Below are 25754 nucleotides of genomic sequence, written 5' to 3'. Positions count from 1 at the left end.
AAAACCCATACTGTATAGTCAGCTATAAAAGGCCCTGACATGAAAAAAATGAAACAATTCAATTGAGAAAACTAACAGCCTAATTAATAACAAAACAATTAACGATAAACAAATATGACAGATATAAACCGACGACAACCGCTGAACTACAGGCTCCTGACTTCAAACAGGCACATAAAGAATGTGACAGGATTAAACATGTTTGAAGGTGCCAACCCTCCCCATACATGGGACTGTGGTGTAACAGTACAACATAGGAACAAAGTATAAAGATCAGTTGAAAAGTCATCAGATCAATACAAAGCAGAAAAAATCTAACAAAAACACAGACCAGACGTGGCAGTATATTTATACATCCCTCACAACAAAAAAGGAAAAGTACAGATCTGAGAGTACTCGCAGTTACTGACAGCTAGTTCAAAGCCAATAACAACTATTAAACCCTCTTAAGGTAGCTGGGGTGTCTTCCTCCATCTTAGATTTTGAAATAGCAGATAGCAATTGGTCTAGATCTCTAGTGAAATGTGCAAATTTCGAGAGAAGTATGTAATTCATGTGTAAGACTTTTTGTGTTAATATAGAAAATTATGCGTTTTATTATACTAACGGCTGTATTTTACAAAAAACAAAATATTTTTGTTTGATTTTTTTTTAACTTTGCTACATAAGGGGAGATAACTCAGATAAAGTAATTATTTTTGCGGTCGCATATTGGTATGACGTTGGCGTCGTTGTCCGAAGACACATTGGTTTTTGCACTCTAACTTTAGTTTAAGTGAATGGATCTCTATGAAATTTTACCATAAGGTTCAATACCACAAAAGGAAGGTTGGGATTGATTTTGGGGGTTATGGTACCAACAGTTAAGGAATTAGGGGCCAAAAATAAGCATTTTTGTAACTTCCAGACATAACTTGTGTGTTAGTGTATGGATCTCTCTGACATTGTACCACAAGGATCATTATCACAAAGGGAAGGCTGGGATTGATTTTGGGGGTAATTGCTTCAAAATTTTAGGAATTAGGGGCCAAAAAGGGGCAAAAAAGAAGCATTTTTCTAGTTTCAGGACAATAACTTGTGTGTAAGTGTATGGATCTTTATGAAATTGTACTACAAGGTTCCATATCACAAAGGGAAAGCGGGAATTGAGTTTGGGGGTAATTGCCTTAAACGTTTAGGAATTTGGGGCCAAAAAACAAGCATTTTTCTAGTTTCCAGACAATAACTTGTGTTCAAGTGTATGGATCTATCTGAAACTGTACTGCATGGTACCATACCACAAAGGGAAGGCTGGGATTGTGTTTGGGGTTGATGAATCATAAGGGGGTTCAATAAATTTGGAGGGAGGGATTTTTTTTACTTTAAAATTTTCCATTTTAAATTGGTTATTTCTGATTTATATATAAAAGCAAATAATAATGATATGGTTTGAATAGGTGAATTAAAAATTTATAAGTTCTTAGACCACATTCATTCTGTGTCAGAAACCTATTCTGTGTCAGATATTTAATCACAATCCAAATTCAGTGTGTATCAAGCTTGAATGTTGTGTCCATACTTGCCCCCACTGTTCAGGGTTCGACCTCTGCGGTCGTATCAAGCTGCGCCCAGTGGAGCATTTTATTTTTATAATAGAATGTGTTGTGAATTTAACTATTTTTATATGTAGCAAGAAAACGAGTCCGGTGACCCCATTTTTTTATTTTTCTTATCTGAAATCATATTATTAGAGCTATCTTCTCATATTTTATCTTCAAATTCTATATTGTAGTTTTCTTTTTATCACACAAAATTTGGTTTTCCATGCATCATTTTGTACTTTTTATTAAATTTTGGAAAAAAAGCATGATATAAACTACATTTTAACAAATTATTAAAAAATTTTATGGGTCTACCTTAAAATAAAGTCTTGTTGTTGTGCGGAAATATTTGTATTTCTATATGATATTATTGCCCCTTTTTCATATATTATGATGTATCTCTTATCAGTTTCATTGTATAAATTTTGAGATATGAACATTTCTAAGTGATCCTATTAGGAAAAAAGACTGGTGGATTTTTTACAGTATATATTGTGTATAACTGTAGGTTTTGACATACAGTTTTCTGCCAGTGGGTTGCTTTCTTATGACACTCTCTTTATATATTTTATATAGTTGTAGGTTTTGGCATACAGTTTTTTGCCGATGGGTTGTTTTCTTAAGACACTCTCTTTATATAGTTGTAGGTTTTGACATACAGTTTTCTGCTGGTAGGTTGTTTTCTTATGGCACTCTCTTTATATATTTTATATAATTGCAGGATTTGACATACAGTTTCTCTGGACAAGCGTACCCTGATGAAGAATTACCACTTCCTGAGGAATGCATCATTAAGATCACAGCTCTACTCAAAGTTTTCACAACAGTTATCAGAAGTTTAGGAGATAGTTTCTCTGGGACAAAAGGAACAGACATGACAACAGATGAAGTTATAGAGGTTTGTGTGCATGTCAGAGACTGACAACTTGTGTTAACAGGAATTTTAAGATGTCAGGAGTTAAAATATTGTAAATCGATCAATTGGGACAGACATTTCTCTTTGAGATTGCAGGAATTTTAGAATATAAGTGTTTGAGATAATAAAAGTCAAATTCTGTGGCCAATGGCTTATGATCATTTTATGGAGGTATGTTAATTAATTATGATGTTTTGAGTAAACAGGTAAACTAAAAAAAATATTAGTTCATCTTGTTTTTAATATGTTATTTTGTAGATATTGGACAGAATCGTCAAAAGTGTAGATACAACAGCCAAACATTACTTCTCTGAATATCTGCTGATTTCTGGTAAGGCCTGTCACAAATATAAAATAATTTAAAATACCGATATATGTAGATACTAGAATCAAACATTAATTCAATGATTATTTTCCTATTACAGATATAAATCCTTGCATTGGGTTCTCATCATTTATCTCCATATTTGTTTGTTTTTAAAAGGATATACAACTAAGGGGGTACCTAACACTTTGACTAAAATAGATTTGGCTTGTTTAATTCTCATAATATTTTGACAAAATATTTACTTTGACCTGTTGACAAAAATATAAAATTAAAAAAAATTTAAACCACATAATTTATAGGAATAATTTCATTGGATATATCGTAGTTTCACAAACACAAATTTTGATCATTGAGAAGCTTGATTTCACTTTAGTTTGTGATTAGAGCGTTCAGCTGATTTTCAAAGAGTTAAATCCCTTAGGTGTTTTGTACCCCCTTAATTCATCTGTATGCTACTTTATAGTTTACACATCTCCTTAGTGTCACATTAAAACAACTGCTAATTTGAATGCACATTCTTTAAGCATTGAAAGATACTGTCACAGTCAGTATTCAAGGTGCAAATGTATTTCCATAAGAACTATTTTCAATTATGAGAATATTTATACCTTTTTCAGCACACAAGTGTATAAAGCTAATCGTGGAAATATTTATATCTCTCTCAGCACACAAGTGTATAAAGTTAATCATGGGAGTATTTTCCTATTTTTCAGCACACAAGTTTATAAAGTTAATCATGGAAGTATTTTTCCTATTTTTCAGCACATAAGTGTATAAAGTTAATCATGGGACAACTTGGATCTGATTCAGTACATTGCATGGAATCTATTCTACCATTCATACTCATACAGACATGTACTGTCAAAATGGTTTCAAATCAGTATATAACATCACTATTGTCACTCACTCAGAAGGTATGATAGATCGCCATATATTTTAGAAAAAATGGATTTAGAGGATAGAAATTTTTATGTAACATTTCAAGATGTTCTGCAACAGAAATGTTGACTTTCTTAAAACAGCAGAGAAATGTCATTTTTTGACTCATCAGTATTATTGTATTAGACTGACACAAAATTGCCATAAGACTTATTTTAATATTATACCATCTAAATTTTAAGAGGAGGAATGTGAAGAGCACGAGTCTGGAAACAGTCCTATTTGCCAGTCAAGCCCAAATCTGAAAGGCCAATGACTGAAATGGTATTTTGGATTTAGGTCATGAAAAAAAAAATAGTACAGAAATAAATTACTGTCATTTCGTTGAATTCAGATTTTTAAATCTTCATTTTACACTAATTTTTGTTTGCAATGCTTTTCTTGTAATAAAACTGCCACTTGGTATTGTATGATAATCTAAAGGGCCCTCTAATTTACCATTTTAATGCCAACAGGAGATATTGGGTAATGATCGATAATCACTTCACCTGTGTTCAAAATGTATTGATCAAGCTTAGAACTGATAATCTTCTATTCCATGACAAATTATTTCATTATTCAATAACTTTGAGCAAATGCTATAGACAACGCGGATTTATAAATTAATACTTTTATTCAATTCATAGAGAGAGAGAAAAAAATTCACAAGTCAAACTTATTCTTTATGCACTATGTAATACACATACTTGCAAGTGTCCTCACTAGATTAGACACTTAATCCTAAAATGCAAAAAAATTTAATGCCAATTGAAATTGAAAAAAGGACCATAACTTTCAAGTCCTCTTAAAATGACCGAACAAATCTGTATCCTTGGTAAACATCCATTATTTGACCCCTAGAAATTGACCAATTAGAAACTTTTTCAAAATACTTTAAATTTCATTCTTAAATGAGTAGGATGTTCACTCAGAATTGTCATTTATGTTATTTGTGGTATCTCTATGACATAAACTTATAAATTAACATATTTGAACTAAAATGACCATATGAGATAAAATGACCATATGAGATATAGTTTTGGTTAAAATTTAAGGTGAGCAACAACCTAATCTTAAAAGATATTGTATTGTATACAATCTCTTAAAGAAAAATATGTTTTGAGTAATTAAATGACAAAATTTCCAAATAGAGCTAATTAGCTGGGGTTTTTTTCAGCCTTTTGTTAAATGCAAGAAGTTTGAAGGCCTCTAGTGAACTTCTGAATATTTAATAAATGTATATATTTTTTCATGAATTTTCAAAGTCATGATATAAGATGTTACCAGTACTTTAAGTTACAGAATGAATTGTTTTACAGGTGATTGAGTATTTTGGAACAAGTTTACCTGTAAGTTTTGTATCCCAGCTGTTAGCGCCTTCTACCATGTTACAGCACACAAGATTCTCCCATAATGAAGTGGTAAGTTCTTAATACAGCTTTATTAATGTGGTTAGTAAGGGAACCAGTTGAATATGTCTGGTATTGCCTCTACCATGGTACCACAATAATAGATTGATTAGTAAGGAACCAGTTTACCACTTATTTTTTTAGCTCATAACACATCATATTACTAATAAGGAATTGGCCATTAAGGTAGTTCTAACTGACTGTTTATGTGAAACATTTCTTACAGGATGTAGTTACTTCAAACTTTGATTAACATTTCATTTCAGATCATTCAGCAGACCGTCTCAATATACCATGAACTGATGGCTCTCAAGAGTGTCCCATTGTTAGAAGAAGCTTACAAGTAGGTCCTCTTACTATTATAGTATACACAGACAAAAATAGATCTAGAGGGATGTGGGGGAACCGATGGCCCTGAAAGTGTTTCCATTATGAGTACTAATTTGCAAGTAGTAAGAAAAATATTCACTGCTGTTGTAGTATACAAATACAGGGTATGATTTGGAGGGACAAATATTTCAGGGTTAATGGCTCTGAAGAGTGTGCTATTGTTAATGAATCTTTCAAGCAGGTCCTCAGGTATAATCTCACATACTATTATACATATTAATTCAAAAAAAGTCACAAGCAGTCCAATTGGTGAACTGATGCCTATGCTACCATTCACAGATCAACACAAATTTTGATTTTAGAAAAGGATTCACATTTAGTTGTAATTAATGTTCGACCCTTAAACCTTAGCTTATAGATCACTCAATATTTCACATTGCAAATATCAAGAGTATCTTATAATTCATTGATACCTTATAATCCAATGTTGTACATACAATAGAATAGGGGCCTCGGTGGCCGAGTGGTCTAAGTAGTTACTACTGTAATCACTAGCCAGTCAACACTGAGGTTGTGAGTTCGAACCCCGCTCGTGCGGGTGCACTCGACTCCAATCTTAATTGACTAGGATTGTCAGTTTTCCTATCGAAGGTCGGTGGTTTTCTCCGGGTACTCCGGCTTCCTCCACCAATAAAAACTGGCCGCAACGAAATAGCCCAAAAGTGGCGTTAAAACACCAAAAATCAAATCAAATCATACAATAGAATAGAAATATATATTAGATGTTTTGATGTATTTATTGTAGATTTGTAGTCAGTGATTTACAGAGGGCTTACAACATTTCATGTATTTATTGTAGATTTGTAGTCAGTGATTTACAGAGGGCTTATAACATTTCATGTATTTATTGTAGATTTGTAGTCAGTGATTTACAGAGGGCTTATAACATTTCATGTATTTATTGTAGATTTGTAGTCAGTGATTTACAGAGGGCTTATAACATTTCATGTATTTATTGTAGATTTGTAGTCAGTGATTTACAGAGGGCTTACAACATTTCATGTATTTATTGTAGATTTGTAGTCAGTGATTTACATAGGGCTTACAACATTTCATGTATTTATTGTAGATTTGTAGTCAGTGATTTTCAGAGGGCTTACAACATTTCATGTATTTATTGTAGATTTGTAGTCGGTGATTTACATAGGGCTTACAACATTTCATGTATTTATTGTAGATTTGTAGTCGGTGATTTACATAGGGCTTACAACATTTCATGTATTTATTGTAGATTTGTAGTCGGTGATTTACAGAGGGCTTACAACATTTCATGTATTTATTGTAGATTTGTAGTCAGTGATTTACAGAGGGCTTACAACATTTCATGTATTTATTGTAGATTTGTAGTCAGTGATTTACATAGGGCTTACAACATTTCATGTATTTATTGTAGATTTGTAGTCAGTGATTTACAGAGGGCTTACAACATTTCATGTATTTATTGTAGATTTGTAGTCGGTGATTTACATAGGGCTTACAACATTTCATGTATTTATTGTAGATTTGTAGTCGGTGATTTACATAGGGCTTACAACATTTCATGTATTTATTGTAGATTTGTAGTCGGTGATTTACAGAGGGCTTACAACATTTCATGTATTTATTGTAGATTTGTAGTCGGTGATTTACAGAGGGCTTACAACATTTCATGTATTTATTGTAGATTTGTAGTCGGTGATTTACAGAGGGCTTATAACATTTCATGTATTTATTTAGTCAGTGATTTACAGAGGGCTTATAACATTTCATGTATTTATTGTAGATTTGTAGTCAGTGATTTACAGAGGGCTTACAACATTTCATGTATTTATTGTAGATTTGTAGTCAGTGATTTACATAGGGCTTACAACATTTCATGTATTTATTGTAGATTTGTAGTCAGTGATTTACAGAGGGCTTACAACATTTCATGTATTTATTGTAGATTTGTAGTCGGTGATTTACAGAGGGCTTACAACATTTCATGTATTTATTGTAGATTTGTAGTCGGTGATTTACAGAGGGCTTACAACATTTCATGTATTTATTGTAGATTTGTAGTCGGTGATTTACAGAGGGCTTACAACATTTCATGTATTTATTGTAGATTTGTAGTCGGTGATTTACAGAGGGCTTACAACATTTCATGTATTTATTGTAGATTTGTAGTCAGTGATTTACAGAGGGCTTACAACATTTCATGTATTTATTGTAGATTTGTAGTCAGTGATTTACAGAGGGCTTACAACATTTCATGTATTTATTGTAGATTTGTAGTCGGTGATTTACAGAGGGCTTACAACATTTCATGTATTTATTGTAGATTTGTAGTCAGTGATTTACATAGGGCTTACAACATTTCATGTATTTATTGTAGATTTGTAGTCAGTGATTTACATAGGGCTTACAACATTTCATGTATTTATTGTAGATTTGTAGTCGGTGATTTACATAGGGCTTACAACATTTCATGTATTTATTGTAGATTTGTAGTCGGTGATTTACAGAGGGCTTACAACATTTCATGTATTTATTGTAGATTTGTAGTCGGTGATTTACAGAGGGCTTACAACATTTCATGTATTTATTGTAGATTTGTAGTCGGTGATTTACAGAGGGCTTACAACATTTCATGTATTTATTGTAGATTTGTAGTCGGTGATTTACAGAGGGCTTATAACATTTCATGTATTTATTGTAGATTTGTAGTCAGTGATTTACAGAGGGCTTACAACATTTCATGTATTTATTGTAGATTTGTAGTCAGTGATTTACAGAGGGCTTACAACATTTCATGTATTTATTGTAGATTTGTAGTCGGTGATTTACAGAGGGCTTACAACATTTCATGTATTTATTGTAGATTTGTAGTCAGTGATTTACATAGGGCTTACAACATTTCATGTATTTATTGTAGATTTGTAGTCAGTGATTTACATAGGGCTTACAACATTTCATGTATTTATTGTAGATTTGTAGTCGGTGATTTACATAGGGCTTACAACATTTCATGTATTTATTGTAGATTTGTAGTCGGTGATTTACAGAGGGCTTACAACATTTCATGTATTTATTGTAGATTTGTAGTCGGTGATTTACAGAGGGCTTACAACATTTCATGTATTTATTGTAGATTTGTAGTCGGTGATTTACAGAGGGCTTATAACATTTCATGTATTTATTGTAGATTTGTAGTCAGTGATTTACAGAGGGCTTACAACATTTCATGTATTTATTGTAGATTTGTAGTCGGTGATTTACAGAGGGCTTACAACATTTCATGTATTTATTGTAGATTTGTAGTCAGTGATTTACAGAGGGCTTATAACATTTCATGTATTTATTGTAGATTTGTAGTCAGTGATTTACAGAGGGCTTATAACATTTCATGTATTTATTGTAGATTTGCAGTAGGTGATTTACAGAGGGCTTATAACATTTCATGTATTTATTGTAGATTTGTAGTAGGTGATTTACAGAGGGCTTACAACATTTCATGTATTTATTGTAGATTTGTAGTCAGTGATTTACAGAGGGCTTATAACATTTCATGTATTTATTGTAGATTTGTAGTCAGTGATTAACAGAGGGCTTATAACATTTCATGTATTTATTGTAGATTTGTAGTCAGTGATTTACAGAGGGCTTATAACATTTCATGTATTTATTGTAGATTTGTAGTCAGTGATTTACAGAGGGCTTACAACATTTCATGTATTTATTGTAGATTTGTAGTCGGTGATTTACAGAGGGCTTACAACATTTCATGTATTTATTGTAGATTTGTAGTCAGTGATTTACAGAGGGCTTATAACATTTCATGTATTTATTGTAGATTTGTAGTCAGTGATTTACAGAGGGCTTATAACATTTCATGTATTTATTGTAGATTTGTAGTCAGTGATTTACAGAGGGCTTATAACATTTCATGTATTTATTGTAGATTTGTAGTAGGTGATTTACAGAGGGCTTACAACATTTCATGTATTTATTGTAGATTTGTAGTCAGTGATTTACAGAGGGCTTATAACATTTCATGTATTTATTGTAGATTTGTAGTCAGTGATTTACAGAGGGCTTACAACATTTCATGTATTTATTGTAGATTTGTAGTCAGTGATTTACAGAGGGCTTACAACATTTCATGTATTTATTGTAGATTTGTAGTCAGTGATTTACAGAGGGCTTACAACATTTCATGTATTTATTGTAGATTTGTAGTCGGTGATTTACATAGGGCTTACAACATTTCATGTATTTATTGTAGATTTGTAGTCAGTGATTTACAGAGGGCTTACAACATTTCATGTATTTATTGTAGATTTGTAGTAGGTGATTTACAGAGGGCTTATAACATTTCATGTATTTATTGTAGATTTGTAGTCAGTGATTTACAGAGGGCTTACAACATTTCATGTATTTATTGTAGATTTGTAGTCAGTGATTTACAGAGGGCTTACAACATTTCATGTATTTATTGTAGATTTGTAGTAGGTGATTTACAGAGGGCTTACAACATTTCATGTATTTATTGTAGATTTGTAGTAGGTGATTTACAGAGGGCTTATAACATTTCATGTATTTATTGTAGATTTGTAGTAGGTGATTTACAGAGGGCTTACAACATCTTACTGCATGAAACTGATACAGAGAAAGAAATCTGTGTAATCCCTGCTAATCCATTTTATCAAGAAGATTATCCATTAAAACAAGCTGAAGCTGTCTGTATCTTTAATCTGTGTGCCCTAGCTGAGATCTGCAATACCAAAACTAACCTGATAGCTGTAAGTATTAATCAAACAGACCCTAAATAGGGGTATATTTAACCTATGTGCCCAAGCTGAGATCTGCAATACCAAAACTAACCTGATAGCTGTAAGTATTAAACAAACAGACCCTGAGTGGGAATATATTTAACCTGTGTGCATTAGCTGAGATCTGTAATACCAAAACTAACCTGATAGCTGTAAGTATTAAACAAACAGACCCTGAGTGGGAATATATTTAACCTGTGTGCATTAGCTGAGATCTGTAATACCAAAACTAACCTGATAGCTGTAAGTATTAAACAAACAGACCCTGAGTTGGAATATATTTAACCTGTGTGCATTAGCTGAGATCTGTAATACCAAAACTAACCTGATAGCTGTAAGTATTCATAAAACAGACCCTGACTGGGAGTATATTTAACCTGTGTGCCCTATTTGAGATCTGTAATACCAAAACTAACCTGATAGCTGTAAGTATTAATCAAACAGACCCTGACTGGGAATATATTTAACCTGTGTGCCTTAGCTGAGATCTGTAATACCAAAACTAACCTGATAGCTGTAAGTATTCATAAAACAGAACCTGAGTGGGAGTATATTTAACCTGTGTGCCTTAGCTGAGATCTGTAATACCAAAACTAACCTGATAGCTGTAAGTATTCATAAAACAGACCCTGAGTGGGAGTATATTTAACCTGTGTGCCTTAGCTGAGATCTGTAATACCAAAACTAACCTGATAGCTGTAAGTATTCATAAAACAGACCCTGAGTGGGAGTATATTTAACCTGTGTGCTCTAGCTGAGATCTGTAATACCAAAACTAACCTGAAGGTTAGGATTTCATCGGAAACGGACCCGCTATGACCGAAATCCAGATTCTTGCGATAATGACTACGGACGCATGAATGGCACTGCTGACAGACAAAAATCGATCCCAAAAGTAAAAATTACACATTCCACATAAAGATACTTTTTGTTAGATCTTCTTGATTAATGTATATATTTCCATGTATATGCATTGTTTCAATTTATAAGTTAAAGTTGCTCAACTCTGGGACTATTACACTAATAAAATTATATTATGTCCAAGCTTAACTGTTAAATTTATATATCTTTTTAATGAGAAATAATTAATTTCATGAACATGATAACAGAGTAGTTTTTTTAATTGAATTTTAATTTTTTTTATTGCCAGATATTTAATTGTTTTTTCTGACAAGAGAACTCATTTGATTGTGCAACTAGATATGATAAAATTAAACAACTTTAAATTTGAACAGTCATTTTAATCATGTTAATTGTATACCCAGGTACAAATTGAACAATATAAAAAAGATAAGATACATATGGCCCTTAATGTATTAGTAACATCCAAACATTGTAGCCCCGCGAGCAAACAAGCACTTCTCTTTCAAATCTCACCACTTCTCCCTCTCAATTTCAAAAAGAGAAGTCACTTCTCCCTATGATTCTGAAGTAGTGTGAGCCCTGTATCCAAGCCTATTTGATGTTTTTTTCAGATGTGGGTTCTGTTTCTATGCTTGTTTCATTTGTTTTCTTTTTTTTTCAGATGTGGGCTTTATCTCCTAGCTTGTTTAATTTGATTAGCCATCATTTTAATCCTGTGGAAAATGCCATTAGTGAAATGTTCCCTGCAGTTCATTATGCCATGTTAAATACTTTGTATTCTCATTGTACCAGGTAAGAAATATAATGTGAAATGTTCCCTGCAGTTCATTATGCAATATTAAATACTTTGTATTCTCATTGTACCAGGTAAGAAATATAATGTGAAATGTTCCCTGCAGTTCATTATGCCATGTTAAATACTTTGTATTCTCATTGTACCAGGTAAGAAATATGTTGTGAAATGTTCCCTGCAGTTCATTATGTCATGTTAAATACTTTGTATTCTCATTGTACCAGGTAAGAAATATAATGTGAAATGTTCCCTGCAGTTCATTATGCCACGTTAAATACTCTGTATTCACATTGTTCCAGGTAAGAAATATTTTGTAAGGTGTTCCCTGCACTGTATTGTGACCTGTTGTATTGCTATCGGTAAAGGTCCAGTTGTTTCAGTTACCAATCTTCTCCTCTAAAATCGCATCACCAGACGACTAGAATGCTCATTTGATATGTAGTTAATTGATTTTATTCAGGGTCCTTACCCACCAGCCAGCATGGCCATTCTGGCTAAAAATAGATTATAATGGTCGTTATCTTACAAATCGTAACAATCTGACATGGTTAAAATGCTCAGAATATAATGATCTGTCTATTTTCTAATTCTACCAAAATTATCAGGTAACTGCAGTTATTGCCCTTAAATGACTAACTTTTTTTTACTAATTTTATCATTTTCTCCTCATGTATTTACACATCTTAGCTTTATAAGATTTTTGTTTGAGTACTCCTGATAAAAGTAAATCCAGGAAAGGCCTTCAGTTGTTCTTATTTCTAAAGTGTTATTTTCATTCTTTGGTTGCCTATAATTGCTTACATCCACTTTATTTGAACTTTGGTGGATAGTTGTCTCATTGGCAATCATACCACATCTCCTTATCTTTATATAGAATGTGGCAGGTTCAAAAAAGTATGAAAGTGCATTTCCAAATACAGAAATGTTGAAAGTTGCGTTAAACACTAATCAATCAATCAATCAATCAATCACTCATGCAGGATGCCACACCAGTACTCTGAATATTCAATTATGAAAGAAAAAAAAGTTATTAAAAGAAAATTACAAATAAATAAATAAAATAAGAAACGTCTTGAATATATATACAATAATGAAGAAAATTTATAGTTGTGTTTAATACGCACCCCCTTTACCAACTATACACACCAAAATATGGTAGACAGATACTGTAAACCGCAAAAATGATATAAGCAAAACAAAACCTACACAAATGCCAATAAAGACTGAACCATAATATTTATCAGAATTATTTAAATGTAGTACTCAAAGTAACCTAAATATTTTTACATTTTTCAGACATGGACATTTTATATCCAGCAGCCATTTGACCCAGAGTAATTTACAGGAAGGTTCAGTGATGGCCAATGCCACCACCAGTGGAATATTTTCTCATATTATACAGCTGTTGTCAACATTGCTAGCAGATCCTTCAGTATCATTCGATAGCAGGTATTGTCTATATATACTGTAAAGTATCATTGGCTAGCAGGTATTGTCTATATATACTGTCATTTGATAGCAGGTATTGTCTATATATACTGTAAACTCGCTCATTTTTGTGTTATTTTAATATTTAGATAATTGAACAATGGACAAAAATTGCAAGTTTATTAAGGCCCCGCCGAATGGCGGACGCCCTATAGTGATCAGTCTGTCCGTCCTATATCTAGAGAACCGTAATGATTTCAAAGTTTATACTTGACATGTATATTAACCAACACCAGAGGGTGTGTCATAATGTATGTACAACTTCCTAGGTCAAAGGTCAAGGTCAAAAACTTTGGTTTTAGTTGACAACCCCATGTCCTATGGTAAAGATCGTGTCCGCTCTATATCTTGAGAACCGTTATGATTTCAAAGATTATACTTGACATGTATATAAACTTACACCAGAGGGTGTGTCATAATGTATGTACAACTTCCTAGGTCAAAGGTTAAGGTCAAAAACTTTGGTTTAAGTTGACAACCCTGTGTCCTATGGTAAAGATCGTGTCCGCTCTATATCTTGAGAACCGTTATGATTTCAAAGTTTATACTTGACATGTATATAAACCTACACCAGAGGGTGTGTCATAATTTATGTACAACTTCCTAGGTCAAAGGTCAAGGTCATAAACTTCGGTTTCAGTTGACAACCCCATGCCAAATGATAAAGATACAAATTTTTTTACCACACATTATTCACAGCGGGGCCCACAGAGATGGCTCCCATCTCAATGATATCTAGTTAATAATAATTTCAGGAAATAATTCATGCAAACCATGTTATCAAAATTTGAAATGAGAGTTTTTATGCCCCCGCCGAAAGTTGGTTTCCGTTCTCTAACTTTAGTTTGGCTCAACCAAATGTTATGAAACTTATACACAATGCTTATTACCACTAAACACAGATCGAATTTTGGTGGCGTCACTTTAACCGTTCTAGAGTTATGCCCCTTTACAAATGGAAAAATTTGTTTCCGTTCTTTAACTTTAGTTTGCCTCAACCAAATGTTATGAAACTTATACACAATGCTTATTACCACAAAATACAGATCAATTTGAATTTTGGTGGTGTCACTTTAACCGTTCTAGAGTTATGCCCCTTTACAAATGGAAAAATTGCTGAAATTTTCGTTTCCATTCTCTAACTTAAGTTAGCCTCAACCAAATGTTATGAAACTTATACACAATGCTTATTACCACAAAATATAGATCAAGTTTGAATTTTGGTGGTGTCACTTTTACTGTTCTAGAGTTATGCCCCTTTACAAATGGAAAAATTGCTGAATTTTTTGTTTCCGTTTTCTAACTTTTCTAACAAATTTTATGAAACTTATACACAATACTTATTACCACAAAACTCAGATCAAGTACAATTTTGGGTAGCTCCACTTTTACCGTTCTTCAGTTATGTCCCTTTAAAACTTTATATGATGTGCAAGCGGGGGCATCATCTGTGTCCCATGGACACATTCCCCATTTATTATATTTTTGCTTAACCTATCCTGTCAAAATTTTTGAGTATTAGAGATAAATTAATTCAATGTTATCAGGCGAATCTTTTTCTTACTACAGATATTGTGACAAAGTATAGCCAACTCTTTAATAGTGTTTAATGTGGACTGACATGTGGTATTTGCATTTTTTTGGAAACTATTGAAATTGTTCTGATTGCAATGTATTAATTATTTTCAAACATGCCAGATGAGTGAAACCTACTCCTTGGAGCCTCTAGTTTACTTAGCTACCAAATAAGGAGAAGTGTGATTTTAAGTGAGACAGCAAACCAACCACAACTGCCCTTTTTATACGACCGCAAAAAAATTTTTGTGGTCGTATATTGGTATGACGTTGGCGTCGTCGTCGTCGTCCGAAGACACATTGGTTTTCGCACTCTAACTTTAGTTAAAGTGAATGGATCTCTATGAAATTTTACCACAAGGTTCAATACCACAAAAGGAAGGTTGGGATTGATTTTGGGGGTTATGGTACCAACAGTAACGGAATTAGGGGCCAAAAATAAGCATTTTTGTAACTTCCAGACATAACTTGTGTGTTAGTGTATGGATCTCTCTGACATTGTACCACAAGGTTCCATATCACAAAAGGAATGCTGGGATTGATTTTGGGGGTAATTGCCTCAAAATTTTAGGAATTAGGGGCCAAAAAAGGGGCAAAAAAGAAGCATTTTTCTAGTTTCATGACAATAACTTGTGTGTAAGTGTATGGATCTTTCTGAAATTGTACTACAACGTTCCATATCACAAAGGGAAAGCTGGAATTGAGTTTGAGGGTAATTGCCGAAATGTTTAGGAATTGGGGGCCAAAAAGGGGCCAAATATAATCATTTTTCTAGTTTCCAGACAATAACTTGTGTTCAAGTGTATGGATCTCTCTGAAATTGTACCGCAAGGTACCATACCACAAAGGGAAGGCTGGGATTGATGATGGGGGTAATTGCCTCAATATTTTAGGAATAAGGGGCCAAAAAGGGGCAAAAAACAAGCATTTTTCTAGTTTCAGGACAATAACTTGTGTGTAAGTGTATGGATCTATATGAAATTGTACTACAAGGTTCCATATCACAAAGGGAAAGCTGGGTTTGAGTTTGGGGGTAATTGCCCTAAACGTTTAGGAATTTGGGGCCAAAAAGGGGCCAAAAAACACATTTTTCTAGTTTCCAGATAATAACTTGTGTTCAAGTGTATGGATCTCTCTGAAATTGTACTGCAAGGTACCATACCACAAAGGGAAGGCTGGGATTGAGTTTGGGGGTGATGAATCATAAGGGGTTCAAAAAATTTGGGGGGGGGGGATTTTTTTTTTTTTTTCATTTTTTTTTCTTTTAAAATTTTCCATTTTAAGTTGGTTATTTCTGATTTATATTTAAAAGCAAATAATAATGATATGGTAGAGGATACACACCAAACAGGATGTGTTAATTATTATATAATAAGTATTGTGCAATAGCAAGAAATTTTCAATTGCACAGTATTGCACAATAGCAAGAAATCTTCAATTGCACAGTATTGCGCAATAGCAAGAAATCTTCAATTGCGCAATAGCAAGAAATATCCAATAGCACAATATTGCGCAATAGCAAGAAATTGTCAATTGTACAGTATTGCGCAATAGCAAGAAATATTTAATTGCACAGTATTGTGCAAAAGAAGACACTTCATATAAATTGCTTATTTCTTGACAAATTTCAATGGATATCAAGCTGTGCCCTGCAGAGCATTTTATTTTAAATTAGAAAAATTTAACAGCAGTGTTCTTGAATTCACAGATTTATTGTTTCACACAACGAGTTTGTATTCTAACTAATGACTACATAATGTATGCCTTGCCATTGCAAATAGTCCATTTAACATGTTTCAATTGAATGTATTGACTTTGATGATATTTGGAGGAAGCATTTTAAGGTTAATATGACATAGAAGATTGTGCTTATATTGATTATTGACTGATAATGTTTTTACTGTTGTTGATTATGTTTAAAGTGATTATGGACTGATAATGTTTTTACTGTTGTTGATTGTGTTTAAAGTGATTATGGACTGATAATGTTTTTACTGTTTCCGATTGTGTTTAGAGTGATTATGGACTGATAATGTTTTTACTGTTGTTGATTGTGTTTAAAGTGATTATGGGCTGATAATGTTTATTTCTGTTGTTGATGATATTTAAAATTATTATTGACTGATAATGTTTTTTGCTATAGACGATTGTGCTTATTTACTGGTAATATTTTTTTGCCTAAGACGATTGTGTTTATTTACTGATAATGTTTTTTGCTATGGACGATTGTGTTTATTTACTGGTAATATATATTTTTGCTGTAAATGATTGTGTTTATTTATTGATAATGTTTTTTGCTGTAGACGATTGTGTTTAAAGTGGGTGTCTGACATCGTGAGCAGCCTACAGACAAGTTCTTACCTATTTACTGGTGATGATTTTGTTAACTTGATCAGAAATCTCATTCAGTTAGGTAAGATATCGTTAGAAATTAGTTTTCATATTCCTAGCACATTATTCCTATCAATTAGGGAAAAGTACATTCCATGTTTCTTTGCATTACTCGTGATATTCTATTTGAAATTGATGAATTTTTTTTGTTTTGCTGCTAATATACATGGTTGACGTGACATGCAGGTACAAACATGTATAACCTTTGTGTTGTAGTGTTACAAAATAATTGAAAAAAGGGTAATAGCAGGACAATTTACTTCATGATCATCACATACAGAATATTTTGAAAAGCTACAAAGAATTATTTCAAACAATACATCTATATGTGTTTGTCAAAAAAAGTTTATTGATCATGTGAGAGCTTGATTGTCTTTATTCCCACAGAGCCAATTTGTAAATCAGAAAATTCATCGAGTACACTAATTAGTATGTGTGTGTATACTGATGATTATTTGTGTGTAGACTCATGATTATGTGTGTATACACAAATGATTATGTGTCCATACTCATTAATATGTGTATATACACATGATTATGTGTGTATACAGCTGATTATTTGTTTACTCATGGTCATGGGTGTGTACACATATTATAATGTGTGTGTAAACAGATGATTATTTGTGTGTAAACAACTGATTATGTGAGTATACTCATGATAATGTTTGTTTCCAAATAATGAAAATGAACTGTTGAACTATGATTGTTTTACAGGACACTTACAGGATTCAAACACAGCTCTTACAGTTTGTCAAAATCTTCACAACATCTTCAAGATTGTCAACAACTTGTCACTTCCTGTTATACAAAGGTATGTTTGAGATTATCAGCAATGTCACTCTTTGATGGTGATATGTATAAAGGCCAAGATTATCAAAAATCAGTCACAATTTTAATCCTGGTATCTATGATGAGTTTTTTGTACAAGTACAAGGATAATTGTTTAATTGTTTGATTCTTAACCTTTTTTTTATTCATAATTTAAATAAGGTCTTACCTATATTTTAATACAACAATGGAGCATGATGTCTACAAGTGGTCAATAATCTTAAAAAAATACTCTGTAATAATTATACTTTTTATGTTTTCTTTCAGTGTTTTAAAGTTATGTGTTTACAAGTTAACTGACAGTTGTCCACAAGTTAGAGAAGATTTTTTCAGTCTCATGAAAATCCTTCCAGCTGACATTACAATCAGGTACGATATTTCTACTTGATACACAAAGGGATAGGACAAGCAGGATTAGCATTTCAAAACAAGTTGGGGCTACTATATTCTTATGAAAATCCTTGTATTTATCAGATGAATATCCTGGGGATATAGAATTATCTAGTCTGATATCTTAAATGATAATTGTCAAGTCTAATATTTTGTAAAAAGATATATGTCAGGTCTGATATCTTGATGGTCTACTATCTTAATGGATAGATAATACTCAGGTCTGCTATCTTAATTGATACATAACTTGTCTGGTCTGATATCTTAAAGGATAGGTAACTTGTCAGGTCTGATATCTTAATTGATAGATAACTTGTCAGGTCTGATATCTTAAAGGATAGATAACTTGTCAGGTCTGATATCTTAACAGATAGATAACTTGTCAGGTCTGCTATCTCAAAGAATAAATAATTCTCAGGTCTGATATCTGAAAGGATGAATAACTTCCCAGGTCTGATACTTTAAAGGATAAATAATTCTCAGGTCTGATATCTTAACAGATAGATGATTGTCAGGTCTGATATCTTAACAGATAGATAAGTTGTCAGGTCTGATATCTTCAAGGATAGATAACTTGTCAGGTCTGATATCTTAACAGATAGATAACTTGTTAGGTCTGATACCTTAACAGATAAATAACTTGTTAGGTCTGATATCTTAACAGATAGATAACTTGTTAGGTCTGATATCTTAACAGATAGATAACTTGTCTGGTCTGATATCTTAACAGATAGATAACGTGTTAGGTCTGATATCTTAACAGATAAACAACTTGTTAGGTCTGATACCTTAACAGATAGATAACTTGTTAGGTCTGATACCTTAACAGATAGATAACTTGTTAGGTCTGATACCTTAACAGATAGATAACTTGTTAGGTCTGATATCTTAACAGATAGATAACTTGTTAGGTCTGATATCTTAACAGATAGATAACTCGTTAGGTCTGATATCTTAACAGATAGATAACTTGTTAGATCTGATATCTTAACAGATAGATAACTTCTCAGATCTGATATCTTAACAGATAGATAAGTTGTTAGGTCTGATATCTTAACAGATAGATAACTTGTTAGGTCTGATATCCTAACAGATAGATAACTTCTCAGGTCTGATATCTTAAAGGATAAATTACTTGTTAGGTTCTTATTTTTTTAAGGATAAATAATGGAACTACATAGTTTAATTGGATTTATATTTATACTGTATGTGTTCTTTTTTCTCTCACTATTAACATTTATCCCAAAGTATACCTACCATGTTCAATTCACCTCATATTCACTTCATATAAAAAGACTGGTATATATGTGTTGAATTTTTTTTGAAATACTGCTAAAATACATCCGAATTCATCTGCATATTGATTTTAGTGCTTTTAAGTAACTTCTTATAAAAAAAAAGAAGCAATATTCAGACATTAGTGAGGTTTTCTTTTTTAACCTGACTGTATATTGAGTATTTTGATATTTCAGGTCCAACAATTTGTTACATTTATGTGATGACAACGACCAGTCTATCAGTATCCAGGAAGGAGCTGAAGGAGTGACTGCAGCATGGCTGGCCAAACGTAATGTCATCAATAAGATTCCTACCATGTCATTCCATTCTCACAGCTTCAAGCAGGTTATGGCCTATCTCCTACAGAAGTCACCTCCTAAGTAAGACTAGTATAATAGGTTTGATAAGGCCCTTATATGGGCCCCTATTTCTAGCTAATATTTAAGATAGGATTTAATTACCATTATCACAATGTATCATAGTTTATCCAATGACTTGATAGGAAATGTCGATTTATTTAAATACTGCATCATCATTTGTTTAATGTTATCAAAATTAGCATTAAGAGCCTCAGGGAAGATTAGTTATATAGCTAACTGTGTAACCCTCTTAAAATAAAGTATTGTTGTTGTTGTATATTTTCCACCAAGTTCAACAAAAACGGACCAATTTTGTTTTGTATTTGGGACAAAAAACGTATAGTGCATGTGTCAAAAAGATATCCCTCTACATTATGTATGTTAAACAAGGTCATATACAAAAATTAAATAAGAATGATGTATATTTAGGGGTTATAATTGATTAAAAATATGTGTTTATAGGGTAATTACAAAAACTGAATATGATAAAAAGAACGAGACCATGTTTTCCCACTGTATTAATGTATGTTTAGGGTCATTCAGAGTTCATTCTTTTCCTTTGTTCATCAAAATACCAGAAGTTCATACTATAAAACAATGATAATACATAATATAAATATTCTTTTCATAGCCAAACAGGAAGTTGGAGCTGGTTAGAAGCCATGTTTTATTCCTGTCAACATGAGAATAAAGACATTAAGTCAGATGATCCTTTCAAGATTTCAGACTTTGTAAGTATTCTTTTTAGGTCAAAGAACTGTAAATGGGCTATTCCACAGATTCTATAAAATTTTGCATGCAACTTGGACACCTTGAAGTCTAATTAAAAATTTTGAAAATAATTCATTTCATTGTTTGACTTGCTAAAATGTTATTAAAAAAAATCCTTAAAATAGTTCAAATTTGTATAGAATGTATGCAGAATTTAACCAAATTTTGTCAAAATCATCTGTAAAAAACTTTCTTGATATCTTTTTGATTATGTTTTTGCTAAGATAAATTTCTGTTTTAATGATGTGAAATAAATTCCAATAATCAAGTGACATGATCCAGGTTATTTAAGTTTTCCAAAAGACTTTTGTGTTTTATGAAGAACCTTCCCTGTGCTGTACTACAGATATGCACAGAGCTGCATAAAGAAACAAATTTAAAATCTCTTTAGTCTTCCTCTTTCATGTTTGTTGGATAGTAATAAATGTTGGGTTTTTCGTCGAGCCTTCGACTTTAGTCGAAAAAGCGAGACATAGCGATCCTACATTCCGTCTCCGGCGGCGGCGGCGTCCACAAATATTCACTCTGTGGTTAAAGTTTTTGAAATTTTAATAACTTTCTTAAACTATCCTGGATTTCTACCAGATTTGGACAGAAGCTTGTTTATGATCATAAGATAGTGTCTAGAAGTAAATTTTGTAAAAATAAAATTCCATTTTTTCCGTATTTTACTTATAAATGAACTTAGTTTTTCTGCCGGGAAATATTACATTCACTCTGTGGTTAAAGTTTTTGTCGAGCCTGCAACTTTTGTCGCAGAAATCTCGACATAGGGATAGTGATCCGGCTACGGCGGCGGCGGCGTTAGCTAACTTCTTAAAAGCTTTATATTTTAGAAGGTGGAAGGTCTGGATGCTTCATACTTTGTATATGGATGCCTCATGTTACGAAGTTTCCGTCAGTCACATGTCAAATGTCCTTGACCTCATTTTCATGGTTCAGTGACTACTTGAAAAAAAAGTTCAGATTTTTTGTAATGTTAGATTCTCTCTTATTATAAGTAATAGGATAACTATATTTGGTATGTGCGTACCTTGCAAGGTCCTCATGCCCATCAGACAGTTTTCACTTGACCTCGACCTCATTTCATGGATCAGTGAACAAGGTTAAGTTTTGGTGGTCAAGTCCATATCTCAGATACTATAAGCAATAGGTCTAGTATATTCGGTGTATGGAAGGACTGTAAGGTGTACATGTCCAACTGGCAGGTGTCATCTGACCTTGACCTCATTTTCATGGTTCAGTGGTTATAGTTAAGTTTTTGTGTTTTGGTCTGTTTTTCTTATACTGTATGCCATAGGTCTACTATATTTGGTGTATGGAATGATTGTAAGGTGTACATGTCTAGCGGGCAGGTGTTATTTGACCTTGACCTCATTTTCATGGTTCAGTGGTCAAAGTTAAGTTTTTGAGTTTTGGTCTTTTTTTCTAATACTATGTGCAATAGTTCAACCATATTTGGTATGTGCGTACCTTGCAAGGTCCTCATGCCCGTCAGACAGTTTTCACTTGACCTCGACCTCATTTCATGGATCAATGAACAAGGTTAAGTTTTGGTGGTCAAGTCCATATCTCAGATACTATAAGCAATAGGTCTAGTATATTCGGTGTATGGAAGGACTGTAAGGTGTACATGTCCAACTGGCAGGTGTCATCTGACCTTGACCTCATTTTCATGGTTCAGTGGTTATAGTTAAGTTTTTGTGTTTTGGTCTGTTTTTCTTATACTATATGCAATAGTTCAACTATATTTGGTGTATGGAAATATTTTATGATCTATTTGGCAGTCACGCAGGTTTTATTTGACCTTGACCTCATTTTCAAGGTTCATTGCTCAGTGTTAAGTTTTTGTGTTTTGGTCTGTTTTTCTTAAACTATAAGCAATAGGTCAACTCTATTTGTTGTATGGAAGAATTGTTAGCTGTACATGCCTGCCTAGCATGGTTCATCTGACCTTGACCTCATTTTCATGGTTCATTGGTCAATGTTTAGTTTACTTGGTTAATGTTAAGTTTATGTGACAGTTGTAATAAAGCTTTATATTTAGGACTATCAACATAATATCAATGATTAGTAAAGAAGGCGAGACATTTCAGCGTGTGCACTCTTGTTAAAATTTTCTTAAACTATCCTGGGTTTGTACCAAACTTGGACAGAAGCTTGTTTGTGATCATAAGATAGTATCTAGAAGTAAATTTTGTAAAAAAATAAATCGAATTTTTCCGTATTTTACTTTTAAATGGACTTAGATTTTCTGCCAGGAAACAACACATTCACTCTGTGGTTAAAGTTTTTAAAATTTTAATAACTTTCTTATACTAATTTGGATTTGTACCAAACTTGGACAGAAGCTTGTTTATGATCAAAAGCTAGTATCTAGAAGGAAATTTTGTAAAAAAACAAATCCATTTTTTCCGTATTTTACTTTTAAATGGACTTAGATTTTCTGCCAGGAAACAACATATTCAATCTGTGGTTAAAGTTTTTAAAATTTTAATAACTTTCTTATACTATTTTGGATTTGTACCAAACTTTGACAGAAGCTTGTTTATGATCAAATGCTAGTATCTAGAAGGAAATTTTGTTTTCTTCCAGTTAACATTACATTCAGTCTGCAGTTAAAGTTTTTAAACATTTATTAGATTCATAAACTATCCTGGATTTTTACCAAACTTGGACAGAAGCTTCTTAAAATCAAAAGATAGTATCAAGAGGAGTATTTTTATTGATTTACTTCCTCATTTTTGTTGAGCCTGCGATTAACAGAAAAAGTAGGCGAGACACTGGGTTCCGCGTAACCCTTACGAATTTTTACTAATATAAATTGAAATCTTGGTTAATAATTGAAATAAAACTTTGACATTTGAAATACCCTATAGGTTTAGGGATATTGTGAAGATGGTATTATTCATCAGTTTTCCATTTTCAACAGTAAAGTAACACTGTTTTCTTGGATCCTAGGTTGACAGTAACGAGGCCATGCTGTGGTTCTGGGCCACATGGGAGACGGCCCAGTACTGTGTTTTGAACAGATTACGGACACCGTTAGGGAAGGCCCAGGATACCTTTACTTCTATAGAAACTGTTCTGAAGACTCTGGCTATAGAATCACAACATCAGGAAGATGATGACAAAAGATCAAGAACTGAGGAAACTAAAGGTACACAACAATTGCTGTATTTTTAGCTCTTATTTGGCGACTGTCTCCATCATCGTCCTTCAAAACTTTTTGTTTAAATCTACTCCTCCAAAACTACAAGACCAATTTCAACCAATTTGGGCTGAACGATCTTTTGGGTATCAAGTATAAAGTTAGTGTTTTTATACGACCGCAAAAATTTTGCGATCGTATATTGGTATGACGTCGTCGTCGTCGTCCGAAGACACATTAGTTTTCCCACTATAACTTTAGTTTAAGTGAATGGATCTCTATGAAAATTTACCATAAGGTTCAATACCACAAAAGGAAGGTTGGGATTGATTTTAGGGGTTATGGTACCAACAGTTAAGGAATTAGGGGCCAAAAATAAGCATTTTTGTAACTTCCAGACAATAACTTGTGTGTAAGTGTATGGATTTCTCTGACATTGCACCACAAGGTTCCATATCACAAAGGGAAGGCTGGAATTGATTTTGGGGGTAATTGCCTCAAAATTTTAGGAATAAGGGGCCAAAAAAGGGGCAAAAAACAAGCATTTTTCTAGTTTCATGACAATAACTTGTGTGTAAGTGTATGGATCTTTCTGAAATTGTACTACAAGGTTCCATATCACAAAGGGAAAGCTGGAATTGAGTTTGGGGGTAATTGCCCTAAATGTTTAGGAATTTGGGGCCAAAAAGGGGCCAAAAATAAGCATTTTTCTAGTTTCCAGACAATAACTTGTGTTCAAGTGTATGGATCTCTCTGAAATTGTACTGCAAGGTACCATACCACAAAGGGAAAGCTGGGATTGATGATGGGGGTAATTGCCTCAATATTTTAGGAATTAGGGGCCAAAAAGGGGAAAAAAACAAGCATTTTTCTAGTTTCAGGACAATAACTTGTGTGTAAGTGTATGGATCTTTCTGAAATTGTACTACAAGGTTCCATATCACAAAGGGAAAGATGGGTTTGAGTTTGGGGGTAATTGCCCTAAACATTTAGGAATTTGGGGCCAAAAAACACATTTTTCTAGTTTCCAGACAATAACTTGTGTTCAAGTGTATGGATCTTTCTGAAATTGTACTGCAAGGTACCATATCACAAAGGGAAGGCTGGGATTGAGTTTGGGGGTGATGAATCATAAGGGATTTCAAAAAATTTAGGGGGGGGATTTTTTTTTTCCTTTTTTTTTTCTTTTAAAATTTTCCATTTTAAGTTGGTTATTTCTGATTTATATTTAAAAGCAAATAATAATGATATGGTAGAGGATACACACCAAACAGGATGTGTAAATTATTATATAATAAGGATTGTGCAATAGCACGAAATTTTCAATTGCACAGTATTGCACAATAGCAAGAAATCTTCAATTGCACAGTATTGAGCAATAGCAAGAAATCTTCAATTGCACAGTATTGCGCAATAGCAAGAAATATCCAATAGCACAATATTGCGCAATAGCAAGAAATTGTCAATTGTACAGTATTGCGCAATAGCAAGAAATATTCAATTGCACAGTATTGTGCAAAAGAAGATACTTC

General features: G+C 32.9%; 1 protein-coding gene across 4 annotated transcripts in view; it reads left to right on the top strand.

The window, feature by feature from the left end:
• The window catches only part of LOC127700010 (serine/threonine-protein kinase SMG1-like), a 182357-nt gene that overhangs the window by 22165 nt on the left and 134438 nt on the right, over window positions 1–25754 (top strand). For all 4 annotated transcript variants that reach the window (XM_052203441.1, XM_052203440.1, XM_052203442.1 and 1 more), the window contains exons 9-22: window positions 2302–2478; window positions 2755–2827; window positions 3587–3738; window positions 5062–5163; window positions 5418–5494; window positions 10112–10304; window positions 11860–11990; window positions 13288–13440; window positions 17358–17467; window positions 18160–18256; window positions 18541–18642; window positions 20136–20321; window positions 20932–21031; window positions 24033–24231. In XM_052203441.1, coding sequence (XP_052059401.1) covers window positions 2302–2478; window positions 2755–2827; window positions 3587–3738; window positions 5062–5163; window positions 5418–5494; window positions 10112–10304; window positions 11860–11990; window positions 13288–13440; window positions 17358–17467; window positions 18160–18256; window positions 18541–18642; window positions 20136–20321; window positions 20932–21031; window positions 24033–24231 — 1852 coding nt within the window. The remainder of the gene's footprint in view (window positions 1–2301; window positions 2479–2754; window positions 2828–3586; window positions 3739–5061; window positions 5164–5417; window positions 5495–10111; window positions 10305–11859; window positions 11991–13287; window positions 13441–17357; window positions 17468–18159; window positions 18257–18540; window positions 18643–20135; window positions 20322–20931; window positions 21032–24032; window positions 24232–25754) is intronic.

The sequence above is a fragment of the Mytilus californianus genome, unplaced genomic scaffold (genome assembly GCF_021869535.1).
Source record: "Mytilus californianus isolate M0D057914Y unplaced genomic scaffold, xbMytCali1.0.p SCAF_46, whole genome shotgun sequence".
NCBI lineage: Eukaryota > Metazoa > Mollusca > Bivalvia > Mytilida > Mytilidae > Mytilus > Mytilus californianus.
This window is presented reverse-complemented; position numbering and strand designations above follow the sequence as displayed.